We start from the raw sequence: 18,524 nt of genomic DNA, 5'->3' as shown, positions 1-18,524 counted from the left end.
AAGATGGTTTAAAGGTCATGAGTGAGATCCTTTAGAGATGGGAGGGACTGCAGGAAGAGGAAATGGACAGCAAATCCACTTCTCTTCTTGCGTGTTTTAAATTAAATTAAGTTTAACTAAAAATTGAACACATTAATGAGAAGGTAATAGAAGTGAGTTATCTAGAAAATTCATTCTAACAAAGTCAGTCAAATAGTAGATAAATCACCAGATTAGGGCTTTCTCTGCTTGTTCTGAATTTCTGGGGGGGAAATTATGTAATTTAGACCTGATGCATGATTTTCTCTGAGAAACATCATACTTCTAAAACTCCTTTTAATTAGTTCCTATTTTTTTCCCCTCTTTTCTGTTCAAGGCCTCTTAAAAAAACCATATGGATGCCACTCTCAGTCCTGGGTGAGACGGGCAAAGGGGGCCAATCAGTGGTCTGTGTAATTCTAGAACAAATGCTCATGTGCCCTGGAATGCCAGCATCATTTCTGCGGCCTTCAACAAAGAAAAACCATCATGGATTGTCTATATCTGGCTCTCATTATCTGGCTATTAAGACCTTCTGCCCACCCACAAAAACAAACAAATACTTAAGAGAAAATGTAAATGAAATTTCAGAGAAAGATAGATAGATAGATAGATAGATAGATAGATAGATTATAAATATAAATACATGATGGCAGTTATTGGATAATAGAAAGGTAACCCTCTAACGTAGTCATTTCTTTCATGAAAACTTAGCAAAAATTCACAGCCATTGCTAATAAAACAAACAATGCTTTCCCGGTCCCTGTGAAGTTGCTGGGTTGCTAGAATGGTCCGAACAAGGTAGCATAGCAGCAGCAGATAAAAGGTGAAAACCCCCAGAATGATTGCCGTCTGTGCAGTGGCTCACACTCAGAGGCTTCCTGTCTGTTGTGAGTGTTAGAAGTGCCTGAGTGAGAACATAGAACCTTGCTAGTATTGATGAGTGAAAGGAGGACCACTTATATCTGGAGCTATATTGGGGAAAGGAAATTTAAAAAAAAAATACAAAAACAAACAACAACCAAAAAAACACACAAACAAACCATAATTGATCTAAGTGGGACCAAGTTTACTTTTTTCCACTTCCCTGAGCCAAAAATAGAATAATTAATTAACTTATAAATTGTTACAACTATGTTCAATGGGAAACATTAACGTATACAATGACTTATATTGAACATTACAACTACCTACACCTGATTAATTGTCATCCCACTCCCTCCTCCCCACCTATTACAAATCTAAACTATCCCCACAACTTATTTTTAGTATTATGGCTTCAAATTCTATCTAATTTTACATAGTTTAAGACTATTCCTGAGAGATTGCATGTATTATGGAAAAGCTGATATGCCTGCCCACATACAAAACCCCAAGGGAAATGATATTTATTCACAGAACATATTCCTCATATTTGAAGGTGAGTTGCACTGGGATTACACTCACACAGGAGTGCTGTTTGTTCATGCCTACTCCAGCTAAATTATTCCTAGAGCCAGATTCTGAAATATTGGCTGCTCTTGCCAGGGTCTGGTTCTGTTGATGGCTTTCTGTAACATCTCCTTTTAGACACATGATGATTCAAATATTTAATACAAAACAAATCCGACAAAACGTTAAGACTATTACAGTCCTTATCACTGCCTACCCAGCAGATCAGTCTGTTGCACAGCTTCTCAGCTGTGTTCCCATCATATATTTCTGCTTGAAAGTTCCCAATAGTCTGCTTTTAGTTCTTAGGATTCCCCGATCTACCTTGTATTACTGAGTTATCATGACCACACTATAGTCCACCCAGTAGTCTGCATGGAATACATTCTCAGACCCCCAGTGGATATCTAAAACTATAGATAGTAGCAAACTCTATATATACTATGTTTTTTCCTATACATACACACATATGATAATGTTGATATATTAAGCACAGTAAAAAATTAACCACAATACCTCATCACAAAACAATAATTATAACAATATCATATAATAAAGAGGTAATATGCAAATTAGCCCTCACCCTCACGCTGTTATGCCTTCACACGATGGCTGTGCACACAGCGGGGATGGGGCTGGCTGCTCCTCATGCCTAGATGCCACAGTTCCTGCGGCCCGCAGGTGGGGAGGTGGGGAGGTCCAGGGGCTGCTATAGGTGTCTGCTGCTGGTGTTCCTGCAGCCATGCCAGGGGGCAGGGTCTGGCGGCTTCCCCGAGTTCCCTCAGCCCTGCCGGGGTGTGGTTCCTGGCTGCTGCTCTGAGGTGACCAGGCCAGAATGGGAAGACAGTTGGGAGTGGGGGGGTGATCAGGCCAGCAGAGGAGAGCAGTTGGGGGCATTCCGTCCAGCAAGGGAGCAGTTAGGAGGTGATAGGCTGACAGGCAGAAGTGGTTAGGAGCAATCAGGCAGGCAGGCAGGCCAGTGGGAGTGGTTTAGGAGCCAGCAGCCCCAGATTGTGAGAGGGATGTCCAAATGCTGGTTTAGGCCCGATCCCTAAATGGGCAGTTGGACATCCATCAAGGAGTCCCTGATTGGAGAGGGTGCAAGCTGGGATGAGGGACACCCCCCAGTGCATAAATTTTGTGTACTGGGCCTCTAGTCTATATAATAAAAGCCTAAGCAACTGTTAATGGTGGAACAACCAGAACGACCAGTTGCTATGATACTCACTGACCACCAGTGGACAGATGTTCAATGCAGGAGCTGCCCCTTGGTGGTCAGTGCGCTCCTACAGGGGGAGGGCCGCTCAGCCAAAAGCTGGGCTCATAGCTGGCAAGAGTAGTGCCAGTGGCGGGAGCCTCTTCCACTTCCGCAGCAGTTCTAAGGAGCTGTGAGGAGTGAGGGGGTCCTGAATTGTGAGAGGGATGTCCGACTGCCAACTTAGGCCTGATCCTCACTGGGAGTGGGCCTAAGCCAGCAGGTAAACATCCCCTGAGGGGTCCTGGACTGCGAGAGGGCACAGGCCGGGCTGAGAGACTCCTCCCTTGCATGATTTTCGTACACCGGGACCTCTAGTGCTGTAATAAAATTTACGGGAATATGGTCTCTCTCTCGCTCTCAAAATATCTTATTATACTGTTCTCATTGTTCTTCTCCTTGAGATGATGTGAGACAATGCAATGCCTACATGATGAGATGAAGCGAGGCGAATGATGTTGGCCTTGTGACATAATAGTGTTAGGCTACTTTCAGGGTTACTCGAACACCAGCGCTGGGGTAGCAGGACCGTTAATCTGATAACTGAGACAGACGCTGCTGAGTGATTAATGAGCAGCGAGTGTGTACAGCATGGATATTCTGGACAAAGGGATGATTCATGTCCTGATGGGTCAGAGCAGGTTGGTATGAGATGCCATGGTGCTACCCAGAATGGTGTGTGATTTAAAACTTAATGTCTTAATTCTGGAATTTCCTCTTTAATATGTTCAGATAAGTGCAACTGTAGAAAGGGAAACCTTGGGTGAAGGGGGACTACTGTAGCTTGGAGGACTTGCAAGGTCAAAGGACCAAACACTCAAGCAAATATCTAATATCATATCCATACTAGTAAGAATTTGAGACCAACTTAAATCCACATATTGTAACCGAGTCTTATGTAATGTACTAATTACCATCTCTATCTGGCTAATTTGATAATTTTCTGACAACAGACCAGCCATGTTAGCCTTCTAACTCACTGTCTTCTATGGTGAGGGCTGTGTTGAAAATTCCCTGCGGAGTGTGGTTGTGACTTAGGTCTCCTTCAGAGCCCTTGTTCTTCTGACTGACTATGCAAAGAGTCCTCCCTGGTGTGTTTGCTTTGTTGAAAGTCATCATCCACAGGAGTGTTTCTGAATGACCACTTCAGTAATTTTTAAATGCACTTGCAACTTGTTAACTTGGGGAACTTTCCCGAAGACAGAAAGCAAGTTCTAATGCTTCTTACTAGGTTGTAAATCTGAAAACTGCAGCAAGTTGAAACAACCTTGCTTTGAAAATGTATATTACTATTTTAGAGGATGGCAAAGTGGTCCTTGTTTTTAGTTTTGTCTGCCTTTGTTTTATATTATCGGCAACTCTCCTGAAAAACTTTGTTTTTCTTTCCAGTTTTGTATAAGTCTATAATACTTATTATCCATTTGATTACCTTTGCATTAAGTCTGACCCTTTAGCTTTAGCTTCCATTAATAAGCTTTGTTTCTACTATCCAAATTATGAACATACACTCTACTCGGTACTCCTACACTATGCTAAGTTGAACATTGACATTTCTTGAGCTCTCACTACACATTGAATGTCATTGTAATGATATGCCCTAACTCAGTTGCCACAACAACCCTATGATTTAGTTTTTTAGTGTTATTCCCATTTTATGGAAAAGGAAATCAAGTGTCAGGGAAATTAAGTAACTTTCATAGCTACTAAAGGAGGAAAGTAGGATTCAAATGAAGACCCATCCGGTTCCAAAGCTTCATGTGATGATTCCATATGCCAGACAGACTGACCCTTTCTGGCTGGAAATCTACAATTCTTCAGTCAAAAACGGTGTTTGGAGAATACAATTGGAGACCCAGAAATTAAAGAGAAATTCAATTTGGAGACCCAGAAATTAAAGAGAAATAGCGAATCTAGTCCCATTTTTTATATTTTTTGTCTGTTCTTCTAGATCAGTGGTTGGCAAACTGCGACTCGTGAGCCAAATTTGGCTCTTTGGCCCCTTGAGTGTGGCTCTTCCACAAAATACCATGTGCAGGTGCGCATGTACAGTGCGACTGAAACTTCGTGGCCCATGCGCAGAAGTCGGTTTTCAGCTCTCAAAAGAAATTTCAATCATTGTACTGTTGATATTTGGCTCTGTTGACTAATGAGTTTGCTGACCACTGCTCTAGATAGCCCTGAACTTGTTATTTTTTTTTTTCCTGTTATAAGAAATGCTATTTCTGTTTAAGTGCTCCTGGATTTGGAAATAATTCTCATGACTAATATTTGTTTGCCTGGGAAGAGCCAGTGTAGAGCTATGCTGCCAGTGGGTGCTCAGTGAAGATTAATGGATGGCCGTGCACGTCTGTGTGGGAGTCGGCTGCTTAAAATATGCTCAGTTCTCCGAAAGAGACAGAAATGGTGTAGGAAGATGAAATCAAAGGATCGTCACCCAACCCAGCTCCTGGAGTTTTGTACTGGACTTTATCACTTAAGGGTCTCAAAGGCCAGGGAATGTGGGGCCTGGTGTTTTCTTGATAAATTATCAGGAAGTGCGGTGAAGAAAAATTAGATACTAAGACCTACTTCCAAAATTAATACTATCAAATATGAGAGAGAGCTTGGTTCTCTGGCAAGGACTGAAGAAAATCAAATACTTTTTTAATTGACACATTTTCTATTATTATATACATGCAAAGATGATGAGTAATATGCCATATCAGATGGTTTATTCAAATTGTCAGAATCAGGGCTCAAGTGTGAGTAACTTTCCAGAGAACCTTCTGAGAAACTTAAGCCGTAGAAAGTGGCAGTACCTAGCCACACTATTCAGTCACCTCTGAAAACCTTGGAATGGGGGAAAAGTTACTTCCAAAGTACATGGTGGGACATTTCTAGAGAAAAAAGAAGGAGACCAATAATTTAAACCTCACTAAAAAAAACAAATGTCCATGCACTGCCTGGGTTTGTGCATTCAACTGAAAGACTGGGTCAGTCCTATGACTTGGGAAATGGAATCTTCACTGAGTGATTACTACTGAGCACCTTTCCAAACCTTGGCAGAACTGTGAGATGTTAGAGCCCTCACTTGCAAAATCAACCTTTGCTTTGGCATCAGAGAAAATGGAAAGAGGAAAGGCTCAATTACTGGGACCGGTGCCATAGGTCTTGGGCTGGGTTGGGATGTGCCAAAACCACCCACGGTGTACAGGAAGTGCACTGGCTGCCTTGGAAATGCTGTGGGTTTGTTCCAAGACCACAGTAAAGTGGATATCATAATAAAGTGAGTCACATGAATTCCTAGATTTCCCAGTGCATACGAAAGTTATGTTTATACCATGCTGTAGTCTATTAACTGTGCATTAATATATTAAAAAAACTCAATATACATACCTTAATTAAAAATACTGTATTAAAATACTGTATTAAAAATACTGTATTGCTAGAGCATGCTAACCTTTAACTTTATTGAGTCACAGTCTTTTCCCTGGTGATTGCCGCAAACCTTCAATGTGTACAAAACTCAGTATCTGTAAAGCTCAGTAACAGGAGGTGTGCCATACCGGCATTGGATGGCGGGACTTTGCTCTGAGCTCGGTCTCAGTCTCACCATTTGCAAAGTGAGCAGGTGGAGACTGGCTTGCGAGGGTCCTTACCAATTGTACTATTTTATGTTATCCTAGGGTGGGGGAGAAAGTTACTTTCCAAAGTGCATGGTTTCTCTATGAGATGAGCATTCTTCAAAGAGGAAACTCCATGTATCTTGAGATTTTTTTTATGAGAATTTATTTATACAATCCTACCTTTAGAAAACTCGATTTTATCCCCCACTGAACCCTTTTTAGCAATAAAGAGATCTCATGAAGTTTGATAATTTGGTGGTATCAGAGAACAGTTCATATCATTAACTCACTGCTCTCCATTGCTGACACTTCACTTTTTACTACCTTGTCCTCCAAAAGGAAGGTGACTTTTGAGAAGCAACCAGAACATGTGTTAGGAAAATAGGTATTGTGTCCAGGACAGAACTTAACTGTACCTGCTGCTTGAACATCCCGAAAATGAGGTAGCTCACGTGAATTGAAATATTCTGAAATACATGTATAATTATACCCAAGACATAGACACACATTCATAAATAATAAAAGTGAAAGGTCGGAGAAGTGGGAAGGAATATTTCCCAGCAGCAGGAGTGTCTCATCAGCCAGGCGGAGGTGCTGTGGAGACCTGGGCCAGGCTTAGCCCCACGGCCCGGCACTCACAGATGCTTCTCCCAGGAATGACCCGCAGGAACCGCTGACATTTCTTTTAAAAGAATAAATGAGTCTTTGTTTCCTTCTGCCTGCTCATTTGACCTTATTTAGTTTGAAAGCTGGAAAGAAAGAGTGACACCAGGAGGGTGGGGTCAGGGTGGCAGAAGAACCAGGGAAGGAGGCGTCCACGCTGTGGAGCCCACAGACAAGACCGCCTCCCAGGGTGTTAGTGTCTTGTTTGGCTGCTGTAGTCTTATTTGTTCCTGCTTCTCATTTCACATTCTCTCCCTGATGTAATAAATCTCCATCCTCCCAGCCATCATCCCCATATTGACAAGCAAATGTCATCTGTGTTTGATTGGCATCCATTGCTCCTGAATGCAAAAGTATGATTTACGAATCAATTCTACTTGTTTATTTCAAGCCGTTCTTGTGTGTCCTGTGTTGATGGGATAACTTGCCTAATATCCACTCCTGGGCTTTCAACTGATATTATAAATCCAGGCTGCTCCTTCTCCTGCTCTCTCATGGCATAGGGCTCTTCCTTCTCATATATATATATATATTTTTCTATTTCCCTCATCTCCCATGTACTGGCAGGAAATGTGCTATGGGGCTTATAGGACTTTTTCCATGTCTTTGAAAAAAAATCTTGCCCAGTACTTTAGTAAATGCTACTGAGACTTTTGAAGTCATTTTGACCAGTGATCATTTCTCATGCATGTAACACCTTCAGGCCTAATGGTGGTATCTCCTGCAAGACTGCGGGAATTGTAAGTAGAGCATGTATGTATACAGTCACCATTGGCAACACTTTTAAAAAGAAACGATCCCTCCTCCCTTTGTCTGGTGGGTGCGTTCACTTAAAATAATTGAGAAATGTCCTTTGGCTTTTCAACACACCTTACTGTTCTCCAAGTAACATCTCATATTCCATTTTAGAAGACTGGTGAGGAAAACCATCAGGTTAAACCACACACACACACACACACACACACACACACACACACACACCTACCATCTGGACAATTCTAAAAGGCCCTCCTTGTGTTAAAAGTGGCCTTTTTAAAAACACCTGAAGCACTGACTGTGGGTAAAAAATATTGTCAACCTAGCCACCCTCCTTTCAACCTTCTCCACCATCTTCTGATTGGGGCTGCTGGCGCAGTGACACAGGGGGCTGAGGTGTGACCCTTGAGTTCTGAAGGCTATTACAGGTCTGTCTGACGTCCAGTGAGAGCGCTGCCATCTCTGGGTTCAGCAAGGGAGTATTCAGGATCTCACTGTTCAGTCCTGTGCGGAGGGGGGCGGGGGGGAGAGAAACCGAAAAAAAAAAAAATTCCCACATTGTCAGAGTAATGCCAAACTCTGCCTGAGTGGGATGAGCGGAGCAGATGCTGCAGTGAGATGCCAAAGCGGCTCCCCTTCCTCTGCGCCTTGGGTGCCTATAAATTGCTCCCGCGCGTTTCCAGCCTCCTCTTCTGCTGGCAGGTGGTACCCGGGCAGAAGTCTACGCTCAGTCTCTCTCTCTCCCTCGGCTCCCGGCCGCGAGGCACTCGCTGCTGCTGCTCCTTAGCTCCTCTCCAGCTCCTGCGCTCCGGCCCCAGCCGCACTGAGCCACCGCGCCTGCCCTTCGGAGCCCCGGGGAGCCGCTGGCCGGCTCGCGCGCCCTGCGCGGGCCTTGGAGGGCGCGCAGCTATTAGAGTAGCGGTGGTTGCAAAGAAAGAAGAAGGGAAAAAAAGCAGGGGAAGAGCGAGCGAGAGAAGAGGAGAAAAGAAGAGGCAGAAAAAGGCAACTTCGCAGGGAAAGTTGGTGCGAACTGGCGCAGTCTGCAAAAACGGAAAAGTCGATCGCGGGCGGAGGCATAAAAGTGTGAGCGGCCCGGCGGGCGCGGCGGCGGCGGCTGCTCTGCCCTCCCGGCGGCGGGCGGCGGCAGCCACAGGTGCGAAGGGGCTGGAAGGAGAGAGAGAGACAGGAGGGCGCCCTGCGCACCCCTCCCCCCGCCTCCGCCCCCCGGCTCGGGACTTTGGCTCAAGTCACTAGGCGTCCGAGCGCCCTCCCCGGCCGCAGCCTCGCGGGGGGAGCGAGCGGGAGCAGCAGCCTCGGAGCGGCCCGCGCCGCCCGCCCGCCCGGGGGAGTTGGGGCTCGCAGGGGGTTGTTTTCGGCTCTGAAGAGGTCCCCGCCCAACCATCAAAATTTTGTCCAAAAGCAGGCAAGAGGATCGCCCCGCGCTGAGCCGGCTGGTGGGCAGCAGGAGGCGCCTGATCGCCGCCGGGGCGCTGGGGGTGGTGATGGTGCTGCTGCTGGTCATCCTCATCCCGGTGCTGGTGAGCTCGGCGGGCACGTCGGCGCACTACGAGATGCTGGGCACCTGCCGCATGGTCTGCGACCCCTACGGGGGCACCAAGGCGCCCAGCACGGCCGCCACGCCCGACCGCGGCCTCATGCAGTCCCTGCCCACCTTCATCCAGGGCCCCAAAGGCGAGGCGGGCAGGCCCGGCAAGGCGGGCCCGCGGGGGCCCCCCGGCGAGCCCGGGCCGCCGGGCCCCGTGGGTCCGCCGGGCGAGAAGGGCGAGCCGGGCCGCCAGGGCTTGCCGGGCCCGCCCGGGGCGCCCGGCCTGAACGCGGCGGGGGCCATCAGCGCGGCCACCTACAGCACGGTGCCCAAGATCGCCTTCTACGCCGGCCTCAAGCGGCAGCACGAGGGCTACGAGGTGCTCAAGTTCGACGACGTGGTCACCAACCTGGGCAACCACTACGACCCCACCACGGGCAAGTTCACCTGCTCCATCCCGGGCATCTACTTCTTCACCTACCACGTCCTGATGCGCGGCGGGGACGGCACCAGCATGTGGGCCGACCTCTGCAAGAACAACCAGGTGGGCGCGGGCGGGAGGCGGGCGGGCGGGCAGGAGCGCGGCCAGGGGCGGAGGAGAGGGAGGGAGCAGACCCCGGACATGGGTGGGGACCCGCGGAGACTGGGCGCCGCCGCGGCTCAGGGCTCCCGGAGCAAAGCTTAGGAGTGCGCTGCTCCACTCGGGGGACTCGGGGATTCGGAGTCCGAAGACAGAGGGGGACTCCCAGCGGCCCCGGGAGGGCGGTTTGGTCTGGGACCCGCACTCTGTGCTGACACCCAGCCTGAACCGGCGCGACCCTCGAGGGGCGGTAAGGGGAGCGGGGAGTCCGGAGCAGCAGTAAGTCCGGACCCAGGCGGTGGGGTCCTTGCGCACACGCTTTGGCGGGAATGGGAGGGCTGGGGGAGTCCAGGACCAGCGTGTCAGGGCGATCAGCCTGCACCGGGGAGGAAGACAAAGGGCCGAGGGAGAAGGAAGGGTCTCCCTGGAGCGAGTTGAAGCCAGACCCTGAGACCTGCAGCGTCCCAGAACGGGAAACACAAGTGGTCAAACCCCACTTTAGTTTTCAGCCAAGGAGAAGAAGGGGGAGAGGTAATGAGTGCTGGTAACAGAAGAAAGAGTTGAGATTCATGATTTAACACCGTAAAATAGGATCCCAAACGCACAGCCCAAACTCCACTTCCTGGACTGGGTCCTAGGACACACAGGCCAGTGGAAGAGGGCAGAAGAGGAGCCCAGGCAGAGACTATGGGTCTTGGCCAGCAAGCCCCAGGGCACCTGCTTGAAGGTCTTTCCAACCCCAGCCTTCCAGCTCACTGGGGCAGTGGCCTTGACCTCAACTGTGCAATAGCCCCCAATTAGCCCTGGGTCAGGAGGGCTTGCTCTCCTGAGCTGGCTGGCGCTACCCCAAGGGCCACATGGTTGCAGTTTTATAATGGGGCAACTTTTCCGTTTGCTTGAGAAATTCGCAGTCACTGCAAAACCCAAATGTGTCTTATCTCTTAGTCAGGAGAGGAAAATAATACCTGTAACTGCCTGAAAGTGGAATCAGACCCTCTGCACATGTTGAATCAGTGAGCATGCAGTTTGGACAGAGCTCATGGGCTGTGACCATGTTTATTGGGTGGTATGGTGAATGACCCCTGATCCTGCCATGGCCAACTTTGATCTAACAAGGTCTGTGGGGTTTGGCTACTTGCCCCCCTGAATTCAGACCTTTTAAACTATAACCCAGGCTTCTATCAAGCAGCATTGAAGCTGGAGTACTTCCAAAAAACCAAGTCATTGTCAGAATTGTTTCAGAAACAAAAGACAAATATCCTAACTGTATAAGAGATAGAAAGGACAAAAATAATAATAATAATAATCTCATCCCTTCCCCTTTCTATCACCCCTCACTTCTAAACGAATTTAGAAGAAAATAGCTTGGATTCAGGACTCTGTAGAACAGCAACAACAAAAAAAGAAGTAATGGCCACCAGGAGGCACTGACAGGGTTGTTTATTATAGTTAGTATGCATGAAAATAATATTAAGCTAAATAAAAATTATTTGCAGAGCCATGGGATAGTTGCAGGTAAATGGCTCAAAAGGGCATGACTCATTGTACCAAGAGAGACCTGTGGTGCCACCCTTAGAAAGGTTCACAAACACCCTCAGCGGGCAGGGATGATGCGCCCACTTATTTACAAATTGGCTGTCTTCGAACTCAAAGGTTAAGTCTGGGAAATACTACCATGCGAAAGAGATTGTTTTTAGATGTTCATTAAACTGGAATAAGATTCAAGTTTAACCAGCCAATGTATAAAAGTGTTCACATCTTTAAATATCTGGAAACGACAATGGCATGAACAACTAGGGAACAATATATTTGAATTACTTTACATGTAGCTATCTAGACTGCTGGGCCCAGGAATGTCACACTGATTCCAAAACAAAAACAAAAAACAACATTCTACATATGTACGTTATGGGCATTTTGTTTTTAAATTATTTCATTGTTCAGAATGTAGAATGCCCCTTTGTGTCACCCTAGTGGGTACATTCTTTGAGGGTCAGGAAAAAGAACAAGGCAAGACGGCTGACCTTAATGGTATAATGCTTTCAATTGACATTATTAAGTTGCTGCTCTGCAAAGGTGTGCAACAAGTAATTGAGAAAATAAATATCACAGCAAACAATATATTTTTGAATTCAGGATGTGCTATTTTGGAAAATGGTTATTACAATGTTAGTGTTAAGGAATTTTATCTCTAGAATAGAAAGAACTCTTTTGCAAAGTCTAGTCTGCACACAGCTGCAGATGAAAAATTTTATAGCATCTTTATCAATATTGAATAAATAGTTTTTAATTATGCCCTTGTCTGATCACTTCTTAGAATGGCAGTTTCTTGTTCTAAACCTGAGCTGACCTAATCTGTTTCCAAAAAACAGAAACTCAGAGACCCATGTCAGTGTAATGCTCTGTGGGATAGTGGGTTAGAGAAACACAAAAATTGAAGTAAAAATTCAGTTCACTCTAGGCTAGGGGAATGCCTCTGGGCCATCACCATTTGAGAAACGTTTATTTATGCTTTGTGTTAATGCACGGTCACAGATGGAAACATCAAAGGCCAGTAAATTAACCTGATGCGCCACTTAACCTTTTGTTTATGATTCCACAGAAGTACAATGAAAATGAAATTATGAGAGCATCAGTAGCAATTAATTAAATTAGCAAATGTTACCATAAATATTGTCTCTAATGATAAATCCTCACTAATATGATAATGCTAAAGCTACACAACCCATTACATTCTTACAAACATGCAACTAAAAGCATCATGGTTCTCATATTTGAAATGAAACCATCAGCCTAAACTTAATCTTGCCATTTGTTGAGACCCCATGACAGTGCATATTAAAGGTAAAAATTGGACTTCAAATAGCTTTACATAGAGACAGGAAATATTTAATGTTTCAATGCTTTTAGCAGAAAAATCTGAATAAAAATATTGCGTTTGAATACAATCACTTTAATGCTACTATTAGCCACTATAATGAAAACTTAAACAGGCTCAAAATTAGAATTATAAAATAATTAAAGACCAATTTCTACTCTAAGAATTTATTTGTTATGGCACCATAACAAATAAGAGGTATATTGGGAACAGTGAATAGTGTGTGGGTTGATATTCATTTATTAGTGAGATTAAGAAATGCCAGATTAATTACCTATTTAGAGGTCACAAAAAAATGCACTAAAGATCAAGCAGAATCTAAATATTTAGCTTATAGTATGAAAAGATATTAGAGTACATTTAGATGGAAATGGATCTATTAAACTAAGGGAAAGGATGCATCCTATTCCTGGAGAAAATGCTAAAATCAGTGCAGATTTGGGAACCTGAAAATAGGCTCCAGGGTGGATGCATTACCTTCCTCAATGGTTTGATGGCTTAAATGAAGAACTGTTGGAAGTCACTGAGCTAGAGACTGGAGCTCGAGATTTCAAGTGCCATTATACCTTGAAAGTACAAGCTGGTGAGCAGGAGTACTAAAGCCATGCAAGTGCATGGGAGTGTGGCAGTTACCTACTTGGGAAAGTCTTACAGTGCGGAATAGGTTAAAATCTTAGAGAATCAATTTCATTAAAAAGCAAGCACCCTGGCTTTTTTTTTTTTTTCTTCCACAAAGGAAGTGAAAACTATAAGGATAACTTCTAGTCTGTGAGGGTCACACTAATATATTTATAGGTTTTTGTGGTTACCCCTACTGAATAAAAATGGTAATAATGACATGGGTTTGTGGTTGTACCCTGCAGAATAATAATGTGTAATGCAAACTGCATTATATAGATTTTTAAGATTATTGACTCTGAATAAGTGATTTTAATGAGTCCTGGTTCCCAAATGCCTTCATATAGAAAACAGTGTTAAAGCACAATACCCATGGAACATGTTGTAAATGCCTAAAACAGTAAATTGTGTTTCATTATTAATAATAGCTGAGAAGTATATTAGGGATGGTTAATATATTCCTAATATGGTTAATTACTATTTTCTATTTTAATTTTTCTCATCCATTAAAAATCCACACAAAAAAGATCAGGTCATAATCATGCTATCCTCCTTGTAGATTTTTTTCCCCCTGGGAATTAGTGGCTAAACAAAATTAACAAGTCAAAGAACTCAATTCCTACAAACTTATTATTAATTCCTAGGAAATATTATCAAAGAACTCAATTCCTACAAACTTATTATTAATTCCTAGGAAATATTATCACATTAATTTGCATTGTTATTTAATGGTCAAAACAGATTACCTCACTAAATTGGTGTATACATTTCTGTCAATGCTTGTGAGCATAATTGATAGTATATTGCTATTAGTGTCAGTACAGTGTTAAGGAATTCTAAGTCCTATAAGCCCTTTTCTCCTTTTGCTATATGATAGCCAAGAAGAAAATTTAAAATACTACTCAAATTATTTTATAAGTTCAGCGGTGTCAAAGAGCCTTCTTCTTCTTCTTTTTTTTTTTTTTTTTTTTTTTTTTTTTAACTTTTTAGCATTAATGTGAGAACATACCCCATGAAAATTTAATTTGAAAAATCTATCATTTACATTTTGAAAGAAATGCTTGGAAATTCTTGAATTATGTCTCACTTTCTTCATTTTGTCAAGTGATAAATTCTGGCATATTGTACCCCAAGTCATGCATTATTACATAGTGCAGTTTTACAAACCATTAAATCACTTGCTGTGTTGTTCTGAAAACTATCATTATAATGGAATAGAAACAAGCCCCAGAGTAGATGTTTTATTAAAATAAATAAAACACAAGTCTGCCTATTGAAAAAAATTTTCCAAGGCAGAATCAAAATCTAGCTAAATCCACATGAAGCCTAATGTGAGTGGAGGATGTGACAGAACGTCCATGCTACTTGATATGATAGGCAATTTGTGTGCAGATGTCTATCACTCACTGAGATCCCAAGCTCAACACGAGTGCATTTGTTTTAGAAGCAAGCAAAGCATACATTTAGATTCACCAAAATGAGAACATTCAAACATTCTAGCAATTTGAGAGACATCAAATCATGGACTTTGGTTCCTTCTATAATTTTAGATATGTTGAAATTAAATAATTTGTTTAATTTCACACATCACAATCAAGCGATAAAAAGGCACAAAAAGAAAAAAAAATCCTGAAAAGTTGGGTGAGATAGCCAAAGATGTTTAAAAGAGTTAAGCTTCTGGTAAAGGAGTCTTTACCGGCATTAAAATTTGAAAGCCCCAAATTAAATGGTTTCTTCCTGTTTCCTTCATATGCAGTGGAGTTAGAGCAGTGGTATTTCTCTGGCTCTTTACCTACTGTGGATCTCATGTTCAGTAATTGTGGGGACTAGAGCTGAAGTTTGGATTGCACTCATATGCTCATCAACAGCTGGTTAGAACATTGCTATTTGGGTAAATTAAAATGCTAGAATTTACTGTTATTTCCACTTCAAGAAGTGACTAGGCCTAGAGACATAAGAATTAGGAAAAGTAATGATTTACAAAGAGAATAAGTTGGAAGTTGGTATGCACTTATGACAGCCCGAAGTGAGGAAAGCCTGCCAGAATCACCCTCACAAAAGCACCCTTTCCTTCTTCCCAACCCTCCTTTTCAAGGACACAGTTGAAAGGATTGCAAAGATGCCCGCATAAAACTCCAAGGCTAAGGTGGGCATTTTTGTGTCAGTTCTCTGACTGCTATGGCAGCACGACAGCTTCTGTTGCTCTGTGAATGGCCTAAAAGAAAACTCAAAGATTCTCTTGGACGAATTCTAATTCTTATCTGTTTCTCATAGGTGCGGGCCAGTGCGATAGCCCAGGATGCTGATCAGAATTATGACTACGCCAGCAACAGTGTGGTTCTTCACTTGGAGCCTGGAGACGAGGTCTACATCAAACTAGATGGCGGGAAAGCCCATGGAGGAAACAACAACAAATACAGCACATTTTCTGGATTTATCATTTACGCTGACTGATAATGCAGGAATTCAGCTCATTGATCTGAGTCTGGACTCTGGATTCATATGGCTAACATCAGTGAATCAAGGATCCCAGGGGAATGCCAGTTGTGGGGCACCTCAGTTGTGTATATGTGGGGGAATTCAAATGCTACCTGACTCACATCTGCATTCTCAGAAACATTATGTAAAAAAATATTAAAAGCAAGATAAGCAGATGTGTGATCCACTACCGCCAAAGCAAATACTCCTTGTTATTAGTGTCCGTGTGAATGAAGTCCTATATAGATCACAAATTTTTATAGAAAAATCTAAGACACTGAATTATTTCTTCAATATATATGATACTTTGGTGTACTGTGATCCTGCTGCTCTTATCCATGTCAGCTTTGGTTCTTGTGAGTGTACCTGCTTATTATGATACTTGGATTCCATTCATAGTGTAGGAAGGAATAATTTTACCCTGCAGGAGGAGGTTAATCAAAATAATGCTGCTTGTCCCCAAAGAAATTATTTGCCTTGTACTCTTGTGAACTTTAGAGCTAGACCTGGGAATGATTCAACTTCAAGCCTTAACCTGGAATTTTCTGGATCTGACGGAATTCCCAAGCCTGTGGTTACTTTCCCATTTTCTTTTTCCTAAGCATTTTCTTTTTTCTCTTTAATGGTGATAGTCTTTTAAAGTAAAGATTGAAATTGTATCATAGGATTACCCTATAAGTGTGAAAATGTGTAATATGTATGGTATTTAGAAAATCCCCTATGTGTCCATTTTGTCACTAGAATGTGTTTAGATTTACTTGGAAAGTCAGAGAAATCTATTCTTTGATGTTAAATCAGACTGAGGCTTTTGCCTTCTTTGGAACAAAAGATTATTCATAACCCAATGCACAAAGGTTTAATTTGAGCTGCTGCATGCATCACCAAGGGATCGCTAAGTAAGGCTTTCAAATAGTAACTGACTAAAGTTGTGGCCTGAGGTTATTTCAAAATGAACAAATTCACATATAATGAGTATGACAACAAAGTGTATATATTTTATAGAAATACATACACACACACACACACACATACACACACGGCTTTAGATCATAGGTACAGTGACTGCTATAGCCTCAAATTTTAATTGAAAAAAATATATGTGTATGCGTGCGCACATGCACACACATACATTATTTGAATTATTTTGGATTGAAGTATATTTTGGAAGACAAAAATATATGGAATAGCAAAATAATTGAAAAAGCTTCTCTTTTAAGAGTTATCCAGAGAATTAAACTGTATTAGGTTAAAATGCTCTATCCATGACATGTCTGTAAATTAGCCTATGACTTCTCTGTTACCCTCTGCCAATCAATACTTCTTACTGCATTCTGTGGCAGACTGTTAACATTAGGACTGCTGAAACAAAGTGGCTCTCCTTTGTAATGTTTGTAAATTATACGCATTTAAATTACCAATTTTTCTTTTTTTTTTCCTCAGGTGGATTGAAGCTGACAGTAAAGTAGATTTTGTGAGTAATGGAAATCCTTTCTCTCTGTTTAAAATACACTACTGAAAGCCATCTCTTTAAAACTAAGAAAAAAATTAAAAATGCATGCTGATAGATCTGAACTATCAGACAACTTCTTCTATTACAATGAAAAATCTGTTCCCCTCTCAGCTGCCTTTTGAAGACTCTTTGACAAGTAGATTTCAAAAACAGATATTTAAAAATCTGCTTGTTTTACCGGTGAAGGATATTTGCATTTTCTTTTCACTTAAAGGAATTAGTTCATTCTCCTGGCTCTTTCCTCTTGGGTACTTTCTGTTCTAACACCCAAAAAGCTTGATCATCTTTGATCTGCAGACTATCTTTTATTTAGCAAACCTCAACTCCCCAAAAGAGCTATGCATCTGAAGGTACTGTTTGCTTAGTTTAAATGCCTTAGCCTGAGTAACTGTTGTGATTATGTGATTAAAAACACTTAGCCCATTCACTAAAAATAATGATTAGTTCCATTTGACTTTCCTAATATATAAGATAACTCAGAAAGGAGTTGCAATGAATTTTATTTCTATTTAACAACATATACTTATCAAAGAATTGGCAACAGGGTTTGTAGAATTTTTATTTAATTTTAGGTAACAGCACACTGAGAATTCAAACAAAAGATTAACTTATAAAAAGCAGTGCACATCAACTAAGAGTTTTCACTGAGTTTTTAAAAGGCTTTATTTACATAAACCATCAGGGCTGGATACCTTTTATTTTTATTTTATTTATTTATGTATATATGTATTTACTTATTGATTTATCTTGAAAGTATGTATTAAAGCTGAAATAAAGGAAACAAAGGAAGGGCTTCAAGTGGAAAAAGCAACAGGAGAACCTGGGCAGGGCTGCTTTAGCTCACTAAAATGTCAGAGAAAAGGGAGTCTTGGAGACATTCAGGGGGTGAGCTGGGGATGAGTTGCATCTATCCACTGCTCCCCTTGTTGCAAGTCTCATGGGGACCTTTAAAGTTTTTTAAAAAATAGTACGTGCCTGAGAGAAGGTCATGGACATACTCCAAGGAGGGTGCCAAGGCTGATACCTTTTAGAGAGTTGGCTGTAGAGTCATATTGTCATTTCTAATATATTTGACCTTTTCTCCAGAAAAATAAGCATTATTTTCTTTAGTTAGGCCCAAGGAAAAACAAAGAAAAGGTAAAGAAAATAAAGGGACTATATAAATAGATATATATGGCAAACATTT

At 42.5% G+C, this 18,524-nt stretch overlaps 2 protein-coding genes across 3 annotated transcripts in view; one reads left to right on the top strand and one right to left on the bottom strand.

Moving 5' to 3' along the window:
* Positions 1-8,268: 8,268 nt before the first annotated feature.
* Positions 8,269-18,295, top strand: C1QL3 (complement C1q like 3). The gene is made up of 2 exons (XM_036459082.2): positions 8,269-9,818; positions 15,625-18,295. Exons 1-2 carry the CDS (start codon positions 9,231-9,233, stop codon positions 15,802-15,804), a joined length of 768 nt encoding a protein of 255 aa, XP_036314975.1. The 5' UTR covers positions 8,269-9,230; the 3' UTR covers positions 15,805-18,295.
* PTER (phosphotriesterase related) overlaps positions 17,878-18,524 on the bottom strand; it is a 64,180-nt gene continuing 63,533 nt past the window's right edge. For both annotated transcript variants that reach the window (XM_036459067.2, XM_045587794.1), the window contains exon 5: positions 17,878-18,524. This exon is cut by the window's right edge and continues 1,031 nt beyond it. The gene's annotated coding sequence lies outside the window, so the exon portion shown is untranslated.

Source organism: Pipistrellus kuhlii, unplaced genomic scaffold, assembly GCF_014108245.1.
Source record: "Pipistrellus kuhlii isolate mPipKuh1 unplaced genomic scaffold, mPipKuh1.p scaffold_m20_p_1, whole genome shotgun sequence".
Lineage (NCBI taxonomy): Eukaryota > Metazoa > Chordata > Mammalia > Chiroptera > Vespertilionidae > Pipistrellus > Pipistrellus kuhlii.
Note: the sequence above shows the minus strand (reverse complement) of the source record. Positions and strands in the feature narration are given on the sequence as shown.

Bases quoted from the DNA above. Each gene is read 5' to 3' on its own strand.
- C1QL3 (XM_036459082.2), top strand. From the start codon at position 9,231: ATGGTGCTGCTGCTGGTCATCCTCATCCCGGTGCTGGTGAGCTCGGCG. The intron at 9,819-15,624 runs GTGGGCGCGGGC...TGTTTCTCATAG, and splicing joins ACCTCTGCAAGAACAACCAG to GTGCGGGCCAGTGCGATAGC.